The following is a 14,087-nucleotide window of genomic DNA, read 5'->3' as shown; positions in this document are numbered from 1 at the left end:
TTTTTCCTGAGGCAGTGGCTAAAAAATCCATTGTTGATGGAAAAACACTTTCTTTTGTTAGTTTTGATGTGCCCTGGCATGCTCAGTCAATACTTCATTACCCTGATTCAGGTGAGCTGGTGATGAAATCAAAAGTTTGAGGTGAGGAGGAGGAGGAGAGCTTTAGTTAGCTTTAGTTATAGTTACAAAATACAAAAATATTTGAGGTGGTCTGTTGACTCCCCAAGGTGAATCTTTTTACACAACTATTTATTGCTTTCTGCCCTTGGCATTCCCGGTAATACTGAAATTAATTACACTTAAAACGGCTTTTCCTTCGCCCTCTTCCTCTCCAGGAGCAAGTGAAGCTACGAGGCAGCAGTGGAAGTGAGCGGGGCACCGGGGTGGACTGTGCCGCCCTCACATGCATGGTCCAGCTGGCTCAGATCATCGTGGGCGCGGGTCTCGGAGCACTGGTCAACATGGCAGGAAGTGTAGTCGTGGTGGTCCTCTCGGCTTCGACCATGTCCCTGATCGGCTGCATCTTCATCGGCCTCTTTATCAGATATGTGGACTAATTTTGCTTATATAAAAGTATTTTAATTGTATTGTTTTAATAAATACAGATTCTTTATTATATCCTTGAACTAGCTTTGATTCGTGACTCTTTGTAGGGTTTGTCAGCAAGTTTTCACCTTAGGGTGACACAGAAATTGCAAGCGAATCTATGTTCTTCAGCTCAGCGTCCTCTAAATACGACTCAGTATGATCGATCCTTTATATCTGCTGCTAGCTCGCCTAGCACCTCTGAGATAGCTAACGTTACAGCTCATCAGAGGACGTCAATAATGTTTACATCTCGTTCTGTCATGAGCACGAGCCTATCGTCCATGAGTAGATGCACGCTTCCTTCTGCGCAGTGATATGATTGGCGGATGTAGTTCGGTAGAGAGAAAATAGTTCCTGTATGAAACAGACAGCAACGAGGTCTGTGTATTATCTTGAGTTGTAATTTATTGAAAGAGACATTACTGTTGAGTTTTTCAGATGTATTCTTGGCATTTTGAGCATTTTGAGTTAAGCGCCATCTAGTTCCATTATTTTGGAGAGAAGGCAGACATCTCTACAGCTGATACCTCCAACACTCAACATGCAACCCACACCAAAATTATCTAGATTGATAAACAGCACTACAGGTAAGAGGAAAAATATGTATTTTTGATTTGAGAGTGAAATGTCTCTTCAGCGTTTCCACAAACCGATTAACGTTCTATGATTGTTTAGCTACATTTTCTGATCATATTACTGCATACTTTTACCCAACTAACATTTTAAAAGCAGAACTTAGACCTGAGCACTTCTTCCAATACTGAAAATGAGAAACATTTGCATCTTCATGCAATAGATTTTCTTTTCTTTGATGTGGGAGAAAGAGTATGCATTTCCAAGAAGTTTTGACTAAGTAATTCATCTTTTTTTGGGTGGAAACATCGGAAACAAATTACTATTCACAGCAGAGTATTTTTTATGCGTCTCAAAACATGTCTGGAGGGAGGCTTTAAAGTTGAGGTGGTTTGTTTAGCTACTGGCAGGAAATACTTTGCAAAAGAAAGAAAGAAAGGAAAAGAGTGGGTAGTAATGGGCTTCATTATTCTCTGTCAGCAATGCAAGTGTTTTTACAAAATCATAGCAAAAATATGCAAACGATCCTTCTCCTTATTATTTTTTTTATATGATGATAATAATAATAATGATAAATTGGTATAGGTGTAATATGTAAGTGTTAAAGCATCTATGTACATTTCTACATACATCTTTCTTGAGGTTTTTTTTAGGTTGTAGGTGTTTAGAACTTTGAATGAGGCACTTTCAGACATCTGTTTCTATTGATTTTAAAAAATAATAATAATAATTTTTAGTGCATAACAAAAACCATTTATCTAAATATCTTTGAAAATAGGTTTCTTAGACATCACCAAAAACATCGAAAGCTTTTCTTCAGTACCCTGGGAGATCAGTGGAGATGCAAGCTCATCGCTGTTACGCTCTAATTTCTCAACGTGATTTAGATTCAGGTCACTTTTCTTCCCCTCAAAGGGGAAAACAGAAGAAATTCTGCGTGTGTGTGTGCGTGTGTGTGTGTGTGTGTGTGTGTGTGTGTGTGTGTGTGTACAAACGTGCATGTGTGTGCACAAACTGTGGGCGACGGATTCAAACATCTAATTAAATGCCCAAGGCCTGGTGCAATTAGTCATTTATTTGTAATGACAGCATGTCAGTGTGTGCAGAAAATGAGTCCCTTCGTTTTCCACTACTAAATTAAAAGATTAAATGCAATGTTTATCTCGGGGTGTTGATTTTTAAGAGTGGATTTGCTGGACTCCTGCAACCCCCTCTCTGTCAGACACATACACACACATCAGCTTATGGGAAATCAAATACTTAGAAACAGCAGGAGAATAAAGGATTGCAGGGAATTCAAACAGATGAGTAGCATTGGATATTTGTGAAATTACACTGAATCCAAAGTATAATGGAATCCTGCATTTTCTATCAAATCTGTAAGTTAAAATGCGTTTATATCTGACTTGCTGTCAAACAGGTATCCGTCTCTGACATTTAACTGCTGTTAAATTGTACTTGTACTTGGCCACATTCACTGAGTAGGTGCTTTCTGAAATTAAATTAAGATTAGAATTAGAATGAGCCGTTTAGGGCTGGTCCTCACCTGCAGAACTCACCATGTTCACCAGCCATGTTTCTACAGTAGCCCTTAATGGACGAACCAAACACTGGCTCAGGATATGGCCTTCGCATTAACACAGTTAGAAGCCCATCTGCATCAAAAACTATTCCTTGTAAAGTGAAACTTCTTTATTTAGTGTTTTATTTTTGCCGGTTTAAATCATTGGGTCTGTTTTCAAGAGTAAGAAACATCTGTGGACGATTCATCTCATGTTTAAAACCTCCTGAACATCTGGATCTTAAGTTATCAGAGAAAAAAAGGAGCTCACATTAGCAGATGCTGTGCGAGCCACCAGTTTCCAAAGTGCCAAACAGTGTTGGAAAAACAGAGATTTTTAGCATGAAACTACTTCATTCAGTGTTTTTACTGGTTTTAATCAGTTGGTCTGTTTGATTTGGAGGGAAAGAGACCTCTGTAGATAATTCGGCTCACAGTAAAAATCTCCTGAATGTCCAGATCCAAAAAACAGGTGCTGGGCGAGCCGGCCGTTTCCAATATGCCAAACAGCATTGGAAAACACTTGGAAAACACAGCCAAGCTTTGGTTATAGCCCAGTTAGGCTATTACTACTGTCCTTGTCCCAGTACACAAACACCAGAGAGTATCGATATATTAACAGTATCATGTCCAACTCCTCCACAGTGGGTGGCGATATGCCCCCTTTCAGCAAGTTACTATTGGATCTTCATCCGGTTGATCTACTACGTCACATACCAAACAAGTTAGCAAGTGGCAAAAGGGTTGCATGTCGAATGGTGAAACATTGATAACTTTTCGGCACTGTACATTACATAGGTATCCTACCCTTTTTTTCTACCTTCTTGTTTTGTTTTCCTCCCTTTTCCTTCTTTTATTTCTCGCATCTAAGCCTGGCGCTGGGACTGTGGAGCATGCGCAGAACGCCTTGGCCAGTTCAGGTATTGAGGCGCATACATGAAACAGTTATTGGACCCCCAACCGCATTATCTAGGTTTGCCAGACCGACTTTGAGAAATTCGACGTAGTACGATTTCAGTCAGTCTAACATGTTTACGTGTATTTTCGAAGTCCTGTTTTAGTCAGACTAACACAATCATTAGAGTTTTTTCTATCATGTAAATGTACTGACTGATTTATAACGTAAAACTGCTTTATGCACTGTTTTTACTGGTTGGTATCAGCAGGTTTGTTGGTTTTGTAGAGGAGGAGACGTCTCTCAGTGAAAACCTCCTGAACAATGAACACTGAAAGAATTCTAACCAGGTTGTTTGAAATCTGCAATCATCACTGTTATACACCACTAAAGCTCCCTAAATCTTACACAATGCTCCTTTAAATATATATATTGAAAATTACTTGCAGTTGCACTCAACTTGACATTTAAAGTACATTTTGGGTGCCTTAATAGTAAATGTCAGGAACAATAAGAGACTTTGAAGGTCGTTTTAATGGCAAGTTCCTCTGAATTTTTCATGAGGTTATTAGAAAGTAAAGAACTTAAATATAATAATGGGTTGTTTGAGTTTATCCCCTTGAAAAACTTTTCATTAATTCTAAGAGGTTCCTTCATTAATTATGAGTGAATTCATACAAATGCAATCATGTAACCCATTAAGCCCTCTTTATGTGCATCAGACACATTGTCAGACACCAGTGTTCTCTTTTCACATTATATTTAACCCTTTGAAACCCGGACTGACATCATTTTACTTGTGCTGCATTCAGAGGCCTTTCACAAGCTATTTAACCCTTTGAACTCTGAGCAAACTGGTTTGATTTCTTTCAAAAACATGGGAATAAAAGGCAATGAGCAACTTGGCAAGAAACCTTTTTTTTAAGCTAGTGGAAAGTTTGTGGAGAACAATATTTGAAATTATTATGAAGATTATCATTTTTAAACTCTTCAGTTCAGGTTATTTCATTGGTTTTTTTTTTTCACTTTCCCATTTTTTTGTTTTTGTTGTTGTTTGTTGTTGTTTTTTTGGGGGGGGGTATTTGGGCTTTCTGTGTTTGGAGGGTTATGGTTAAATGTTTTTGAAAGAAATCAAGCAAATTTTTCTAGGTTTCAAATCTGTGTGTAGCTCACTGGACATTGTCAATCCGCGTTGGCAACCACCACAAAACAACAAAGAAAGAACAAAGAGCAACAAGTGTCTCACCTGTTAGATGCACTTTACTTGCACATTAAAATACATTTTTGGACATTTTAGCACATTCAAAATACTGTTTATCTGCCTTCATAATATCACAAGAGAAATTCCAGAGCCCATTTCACAGATGCATGTGCAGTAACATGCCAGTGGGTCATATATGACCATATCTGTCCTTTTCTCGCTTGCTTTATAATGCACATCCAACTAACTGACGGGGCACTTAACATAAATTCATATCAATAACGATCTAAGACGATTAAGTCCTTTCGGCAGTTTAGACTACGTGCTGTTTTGCGGCAGGTCTCGCTGGTCATGGTACATCACAGCCCCCGGAGGATAAAACTCTACATCGGGCTCCTCGGGCGCGCTGACGGGGACCAGCACATGCCCTTGCTCGTCCTTCCCCGGCTTTGTGGTTCCTGTGATCGGCCTTATTTTCGGTGAAGTCATCCTCCAGAAGAGTTTTTTCAGCGCTTTCCTGAACTCCCGCCTCATCAGGCAGTACAGGATGGGGTTCAAGCAGCTGTTGGAGTGCGCCAGGCACACGGACACGGGGAAGACGTACACCTGCGTGGTGTAGTACTCATAGCTGAAGTGAACCACGTTGAGTTTGATGAGGATGCCCCAGGCTGTGAGCGCCTGGTTGGGCAGCCAGCAGAGGAAAAAGGATAACACAACGATGGTGACAGACTTTGTGACCTTGGCGCGTCTTTTTGCGCTGGAGGTGTTGATGTTTTTGGATGTGATGAAGCGCAAAAGGAGCAGGTAGCAGGCGGAGATGATGCCAAGCGGTAACACAAACCCCAGCAGCACTTTTTGGGAATGATACAACCCAAGCCATAACTGCGCGGTTCCGTTGGATTCGGGGAATTTGACAAGACACAAGTCCTCGTTGGAGACAGTGACGGTTGTGGAGAAAACTGCGTGCGGCAGAGCGGCGGAGACAGCGGCAAACCAAATGAAAACGGTGATGCAGCGCGCGGAGGAGCAGCAGTGTGGCCGCCGCCGGCTGCCCTTGAGCGCAGAGGCGAGCGAGCAGTACCTCGCCACGCTCATGGCAGTCAGGAAAAACACGCTGGCGTACATGTTCATAGCCGTCACATAGGAGACGATTTTGCACATCGCTTTGCCGAAAAGCCACGTGAAGTCCAGCGCGTTCTCCACCGCCCAAAACGGCAGAGTCAGCACAAACTGGAAGTCCGTCACCGCCAAACTAGTTACAAAAAGGTTGATGGAGGATTTTTTCCACACTTGTTTCGACTTCATAAGATACAGGACCAGTAAGTTGCCAACAAGACCCAGTGCGCACACCAGCGAGTAAATGATGGAGATGATAATCCTCACAACAGCAGCGCCATCTCCCACAAAATCTGTCCTGTTGAGCGGGAAGAAGTCACCGTCCGAGCGGTTGGTCGTGTTTAAAATACAGCTGAGGCTGAAGTTTACAGAATACACTATTCCTGCTTCGTAGTTGGTGTCTATAAATTCTCCAGACATATTAACTTCAATCCGTGAGGATGCTACCTAATGTCATGCTTCAAAATCCTCGGATTTCAGGTCTTTGCGCCAGCCTCCTTAAATACATAAACATACACTGAACATAAAGAGAAGCGGTGCAGATATGTACCCAAATAACTGCCCTTTATCCCTGACAGGTGAGCTCTACTTTTGCTCGCCGTGCTCTGAGGTTTTTCTTAGTGCGCCTCAGCTCTCCAAATGTGACAAAGCGCCCTGACGCAGCGCTCAGGCGCAATCTGGCGCTGGGGGTTGGTTCTGATTAGATGCCATGTGGAAAACAAGAAGACGTCATTTCATGTGGAGACCACCATGAAAAAAGTACGCTCTTGAATAAGATATTAAAAAAAATAATGTTTGCATTCGTTTTTCTATGTAAACCGACATGATCTTGTAGGAGTACAAACCGCCTCTGATGTTCTTGAGAATTCTTTTTTAAATGCAAACAAAATCATACTGGTGGTGCTGATTACCCAGGGCCCCGATGGGAGAGGGGCCCCCAAAAAGCTTGGGGTGAAAAGTTTGCTTTTCTTTGCAGTTTATTGGAATAATTAATGCTAAACCCAAATTAAAACTGTACAAATAAATTGGTTGAAAGACTAAACCTTGCTTTACCAGTTTACTTTGGCATATCTTTCCCTAAGAAAAGGAAATCTGAATTCCAAGAAAGACATGGTAAAAAAAAATGAAAAGTTGCATAAGAAAGACATGGAGCACCAGGGAGGCGGCGCTGCAGAGAATGCTAATGCATAGGGCCAACAATTTGTTGTGGAGGTGAAAGTTGCCGTCAAATGCTAAAAGCTTCCTCCACAGTGAATTCAGCAAATCCATTACTTTCGATTCCTTTCCTATTGTTTCTTCCACTTACCTTGGCTGAGGGTCAGCACTGTTTCATCAGAGTTCACCTGGCTAGATGGCACAGATGAAACAGGGTGGATGGAGTGGAATTAACTTAAAAGCAGAAGGATGGATGAAATGTAGACATAATGAGACAGCATGGGGAAGTGAGCACAGAGAGTTGGAGAAGAGATGTGAAAAGAGTGCGGTAAATTAGATTGTGCGAAATTAGAGGATGCTGCTGGGATTGGAGGCATTAAAGTTCAACAATACTCAATAAGGCATGCAAGTAGCCGGCTATATCTGAATCAATGGCCCTCATAAAAGAAACAGCAATTTCTCTTATTTTTGCTCATATCCATGATTTCTTCTTATTTTGTTAGTACCCACTGATTTCTGGGATTCAGCAATGTTCTCTTATTTTTGCCATTCTCTTAAGTAAGAGAACATTTTATGACTCGTCATGAGCCGCCGTACCAAGATAAGACAAAGACATCTTGTTTTCACAGGCCACAAATTGTTGCCCAGCGCAAGAAAAAAAAATAACTTTGCATTTTAGGAACAACATTCAAAAAATTTATGAATATATGTTAATCCAATTTAGATAATATTTTAGAATAATTATAATGACTGAATTACTAAATTTCATGGCTAAAGAAATAAATTTCTACTTAATGCCAATTACTATTATTTCAGTTACTGCGCATCCCACTGTGGAAGTGAGTACATTCACTCATATACTGTGCCTGAGTACAAATTTGAGGAGCTTTTACATTTCTTGAGTATATTAATCTCATGCCACTTTCCACTTCTACTCCACTACACTTTAGAAGGAAATATTTTATTTAATTAATTGGCAACATTTAAAAAAAAATATTTTCCAATTATGTTAAATGCAGAAATAAACAATTATATGGTTCTTATATATATATACATATACATACATACATACATACATACATACATATATATATATATATATATATATATATATATGAGGATTTGCTAATTTCCCTTTTAGTTATTTATTAGTTATTTAATTTTTACATTTTGAATTTTCTGCCTTTATTTAACAGTGGGCCTGTTACTGTTCCACTACTGCAGAAGTTCTTCCTCTTACAACCTTTTTTTTTTGTGTTCATGTGTCAGGCTCTTCACACATGGCGCAAAATTTGCACTTATATGGTGTTCAGGGGGTGTTACATTTGCAAACATGGGACTTGTGATCAGGTGGGATTCATCATTGAGCACACCTGGGTGGGAGCAGATTTGGATGGTGAAGAGCACTTGGTGCATCTAGAGTTGACTTCTCATATATTTTCTCATAAACTTAAAAGAAAAAATATATAATAGAATAAGAAAATGTATGAGAATATTGCTGCATGAGGCCTAATATATCATACGTGTGTATTTACATTTATACTGCATAAAGAATCTTGCCAAGGTTACAGTGAGGGGTAGATGATTACATCTCCAGGGACTATGATTTTCTCCAATGCCATAGATCAACATGTTGTTATCAATTATGTGCACTTCTGGCTACATGAACTGAATGTGAAATAGCTGCTCTGAATAGTAAGGGAGTGACTCTGTGCAGCTTAATTAGCTTGTTAAGGAGCAGCCAATGGAGTGAGGAGACCAATTACCTGTGCAGCTGCAGGCAGCTCACAACTTCTGCTCTGGTAGAAGAATTTTCACTTTTTGAAGAGTTATGTGGGAGATTAATGAACCTCTTTTTGAGTATATTGTGCTAAGGCTAATGGTAAGTACTGTTTTTTGTTTAAAGTTTGGTGTTGTTTCAATTTAGGGAGATTTGGGGATTATTAAGTGTGAGACATGCAGGTGTTAATAATCAAATAAGATTCTCCTTTAGTGTGGGGGTCTATCAGCTCCAGTATGTATGACTGCAAGAAAAATATAATACAAAAGAATGTCAGAGTAAATAGATAAAAATGTCATTTTCAACAAGTGTCTACTGTGAAGACAGGTTTAAAGTCTTAAAAATATATATTTTTTGAAACACTTTATTTAAAGAAAAATGAGAGAAAAGCCTCAAATTTTGCTAGTTTCACTTCTCGCATGGCTAATCGATAGTGAATTCAGTTCAGTTCTTTTGTTTTGACTTACTTTATTGTCAAATGCAGTGATAACGGAACAAATGAGGGCAAGTGCAGAGGCATATAAACAGACAGAAAAGATTATATTAAGTGACACAAAGACGAAATGCACAGGTAGAAAGAAATAAAGGTAGGGTAGAATATTGAGAAAACAGAAATAAACAAAAACAAAGAAAATTAAAAAGAGGATAAAATCAGCATTGGATGTGATGGGTGTGCAGGACAAGACTTGCAAAGGTGTATTCCTCATGACAAATTAGGAGCAGAAAAGTAATCTTGCAAGGAGCTACAAATGGCTCAAGGGCCTGGCAAACATGTTGCTGTTCAGGTTACTTACTCATGTTTTTCCAATCTCAACAGAGCCAGGGAAAAAATATTCAATGGAGTGCATCACTCTTCTCAACATTTAGGTTAAATGTATTTGTATGCATTTGAAAGGATCTGCCTATGTTGTGGAGCAATGGGCCTTTCATAGGATTTCAATTAAACCTCTGAGATTTTTTTTAGACATGGCTAAAAAGGAAATCAACAACTTGGCAAGAGATGTAACACAAATTGCAAGAAATTAAGAAAATGACTTGGGTTTTTTTTAAGGGAGAGAAGGGGAAATTATTGAAAGTTAATAATCATAAAAAACATAGGGAATTTTTCCAGATTATTATTATTATTATTATTATTATCAACTGTTTTATCTATATATTTGTCTTTGCTTTTGTTTTTACCTCTTTTTTTTCCTCAAAATTTCCGGTAATTTTCTTGTAACTCGTAACTTGTAACTTTAAAAGAAATTAAGCCAATTTTCTCTGGTTTCAAAGGGTTAATTTTAAGTTGTGTTTCTGTTTAATGCTCCATTATGTTCACCAGCTGGCCGCTAATATTGTCAGTCTGCAGTTTGGTTCTGGGCAAGGAGGGTGGAAAGAGACATGCTTTCTGTCTGCTGCAGCTTAAAGGCCATGAATGGTAATTCTCTGTGGGTTTGTCCCCATGAGCAACCTTTCAAACTTTCAGGGCTGCCAACTTTTCAATTTAATTTGGAGTACGAGTAAAATGACCTCCGACTTTCTATTGTCACATTCAAGATCATCCTGAAGAGGATTGCATTTACAATTTCAGCAAACCTCTGAGTATAAAGACTTTAGGAAAGGACATGAGAAAGTATTTTTAGGAGAATTTCCCTTCTTAATTTAAAAAAACAAACCTAAAAGAACTTCAAATTTGACAGTCGTTGTGATCAAGACTCCATTTCAGCAAACCTATTTATGACACATCAAATATGAGGAAATCATTTATGTTATGATAAAATGTGAGCAAACTTTCCCTTTAAACCTTATAAATAACAATTTTGCTTGATAACTGTAGCAACACAAGGAAAGTTAGTATTGCAATTTTAAAGATGACATATGTATGTCAGCTGACGTTTGGTTCTGCAGATGCAGATCAAATAAGTAGATAAAAGAATATCTAAGCTCAAAGTGACATGTGAGATGAGTCATACACGCGTCATACTGTAGGCTGCAGTTTTGTTTGATAAAACAGGCGGCATCAGCAGGACGTGAACTCCATCAGTACTGGTGTGTTTAGCCCCTGATCCAGTTTCTATATTTGGGAAACTAAACAAGAGAAATGAAATTCTGAGTCACCGCTGTGATATTCCTTCACCCTATATTTGAGGCTCATATACCACAAATCCTCTGCAGGAATCAACATCTCAGATCCTCTGTGAAGCTCCGCAGCATCATCACTGACAGGAGAAAAAAATATCTGCTATCTGTTCCAAATACGTGCCATCCCTCTGACGGTTTCCTGGTCCTCCATATTATGGAGGATATCGTGACGGCTGATGTTATGAAGTGGATGGATTTAGAGAGGGAGAGTGATAGCTGCACAGCCCGCACTTTATTTACCAACTCCTAAAAAATTAAATAAAATATCCCTTTGTCAAAAACAGATTTGATTCATTTTCCTGGCCACTAATTGACCAACAGAAGTGTGCTAATGGAATTCAAATTATAGTTCCAGCCATGCAACTAGTTTTTAATAAAAAGAAGAAAAGAAAAAAAAAACAGACCATCAGAGTAATGCATGTTAAAAATAAAACCCAATGGTGGAAGAAGTAATTCAGATCAGTTAGCAAAAGTAAAAATTACCACAGAGTGAAAACCCTCTCTTACGTGTACAAGTCGTGCATTCAAACTTTTACTCAAATAAAACGTACAGTGACATTTACTTTGAGTATTTTACATTTTTTTTTAAAAAAAGTACTCATTAGGGAACCAGTTTAAATATTATTACTTTAAAGGAATATTTCACCCACAAAATTATTGTTTGTATAGCAGTTACTCATCCTGAGTTATTTGTAGAAATAATAATAATAAAATAATAAAAAATGAAATTTAAAAAATTAAGAAAAAGAGAAGAAAATTGATAAACAAATCAATAATATCATATCTAGTTGAGGTGGATCTTATTCAAAGTATTGTATTTACTACTGTATTTTTTACTACTTACTTTTGGGCAGTTTGATTTACTGTGTAAAAACGCTTCATAATTTATATGCTCATTTTAGGTTTCTGTAACCCTTAAATCAGCACAGTTAGTAGAAACAAAAGCTGAAATAAGTGAAGTGGAGTGAAAAGTTCAGTATTTCCCTCTTAAATTGTGTGGAGTAGAAGTATCAAGTAGCACACATTGGAAATACTCAAGTAATTTTTAGGTACCTTCAGTGTGTACTTTTATATTCACACATTGTACAGTTTGTTACACTCTGTCATTGATTAAGTCCAAATGTCTGTGTTCAGTATTGTGGAACTTGAGACAGGTGTTCTGCTGACCTCCAGTGTTATTCATGCAAACTACAAAACAAATTGATTTAACACAAAACATATTGAGCATATCGCCCGAGTGAACCCAGAGCGGTGCCGAATCTCCCTGCCAAACTGTTTGTTAGTCATAACACAGCTGCTGGAGCCACCAGCTTGCGCACATACCAGAGAACAGATGGAGCTGTGAGCGTTTAGTGTGAAAACTGTATTGAATGAACCCTGCGGTCACAGTCACACTTCATCCAAGGTCTAACATCCACTATCCTAAAATCGTTTCGGGACTTTCATAATCACACAACAAGTTTATGAAAGATTTTTTTACTGCACGTCCGCTCCAAAACAAACATCTACTACAGTTTGGCTAGTATCTGTCTCTCTTATCAGCGTGCTGACACACCCCTCATATAGAAACTCCGGCGGCATTCCTCAGCTGTCACTGTTTTGAAGACAGCCGGGCACACAGGCCACCTGAAATTAGGTCAAAGATCCTGACACGTTTGTTGTAAACAGAGCGGGGAATAGATGTCCTTGGGTACAAAACTTAAGACTGGTGTTTGCAGGCGAGACTAATATCCCTATACCGGATTAATAAAGTTGTGAGTAATGCTTCTTGGCAGTGTTTTCAGTGCATTTTAATCCATTCTCCTCATACTTCATTTCATTGCTACCTGGGTATACTTAAAAATGAGCTTACTTTTTCAAGCGATTCACGATAACTGAAGCTCACATAAGTCAGATCCCTGCATCTAAAAAGAATAAAAGTTGCAAATAATGAAGTGAGCTTTGTCAAATGGTGCAATGACTAATCACCTGAGGCTCAATATCAGCAAAACTGATGAGCTTGGATGACCAGAAAGAAGAAAAAGAAGGAGGCAGGGGCGTAGCACCAAAATTCTGGGCCCTGTGCATAAGCAGTCTCTGTGGGCCCCCCACTATCCTCTCTTGATCCACATCTTTCTTTCTTTCTTTTTGGAACCCAAATTTCTTTTGGCAGGGGGGTGAAAACATGACAGTGTACGCTGGTGCTCCAGCAGCATAAACAGTCTCTTACTCCACTCTAGCTGTGTTTTTAGACAGAGCGAACTAAACCATTTTGGACCTTTAAGGGGTGAGAGGGGCCTCACAGAGCTTCCACTATTTTTCAATAAAAAGTTTAGTCTTTATACCGATGTATTAAGCCAGTTTTAACTTAGTTGTGGCACTAATTACTTACAAATAAAAAACTGCAAACAAAACAAAACTTTTCATTCCAGGGTTTTCGAAGGCCCCCTCCCGTTTCAGCCCTGCGTAATCATTTCCAGCCACAACGCCAAAGAGGAAGTAGATACCTTTAACTTTTTTCGATATCAAATGTCATTACTTTAACATTTTATCCTACTAGGCTTTTCTGTGTAAAGAGCTTACCTGAGTTACAGACAAAAATGTGTTGTGTGAGATCAAAATGGCCTTTGACCTGTGACCAACACATTCTAAATTCATCAATTTATCCAGTCTGAGGCTGCAGTCAAATCGTCTTTTTTTTATGCTTAGGGAGGTCTTGGCTATCCACTTGTCATTAGATTATCAAAACACATTTTAATACCAGGGCTAAACAGGCTTCATCATCAGCAGTCACATAATTACGGAGCCTAGTGTAAGCAGGTGTTTTTTTTAGCACGGTGGTTGTCTGTTTTGGAAGTCCTTGTGAATTCTCCAACATTTAGGAAAAGGCAGGATGCTTTTTTTGTGACTATATCACAGCTCAAGTGGATGTTTGAGTGAAATTTCCTCGAGGCATCCCTGAGATATTGTATTCATGAGAATGAGACTGACAGCGTGATGGACAACCCGAAAACATAATTCGCCCTGCCACAGCTGCTGCTGGCACAGAGGCATAAAAATTCAGCTGGTGGCACAACACTGAACTAACCCTGAAAAATAAAGCGGTCGTCAGATGCCA

The 14,087-nt window shown here is 38.9% G+C and overlaps 2 protein-coding genes across 7 annotated transcripts in view; one reads left to right on the top strand and one right to left on the bottom strand.

Annotated features, from left to right (window-relative positions):
* Nucleotides 1-616, top strand: part of slc45a2 (solute carrier family 45 member 2) — a 32,222-nt gene extending 31,606 nt beyond the window's left edge. For all 6 annotated transcript variants that reach the window (XM_042509450.2, XM_042509451.2, XM_088070863.1 and 3 more), the window contains one exon: nt 336-616. In XM_042509450.2, the coding sequence (XP_042365384.2) occupies nt 336-557 (222 nt within the window). In that variant the 3' untranslated portion in view covers nt 558-616. The remainder of the gene's footprint in view (nt 1-335) is intronic.
* A 4,253-nt stretch (nt 617-4,869) lies between these two features.
* On the bottom strand, nt 4,870-6,736 carry rxfp3 (relaxin family peptide receptor 3). The gene has a single exon (XM_042509879.2). The coding sequence runs from the start codon at nt 6,352-6,354 to the stop codon at nt 5,137-5,139; it is 1,218 nt and encodes a 405-aa protein (XP_042365813.1). The 5' UTR covers nt 6,355-6,736; the 3' UTR covers nt 4,870-5,136.
* Between the last annotated feature and the right edge of the window lie 7,351 nt (nt 6,737-14,087).

Source organism: Plectropomus leopardus, chromosome 20, assembly GCF_026936395.1.
Source record: "Plectropomus leopardus strain MGB_pleo_1.0 chromosome 20, ASM2693639v1, whole genome shotgun sequence".
Taxonomy (NCBI): Eukaryota; Metazoa; Chordata; class Actinopteri; order Perciformes; family Serranidae; genus Plectropomus; species Plectropomus leopardus.
The sequence above is the reverse complement of the archived record's forward strand: the minus strand, read 5'-3'. Positions and strand labels throughout refer to the sequence as shown.

Excerpts from the sequence above, each read along its gene's own strand:
- rxfp3 (XM_042509879.2), bottom strand. The coding sequence starts at position 6,354 with ATGTCTGGAGAATTTATAGACACCAACTACGAAGCAGGAATAGTGTAT.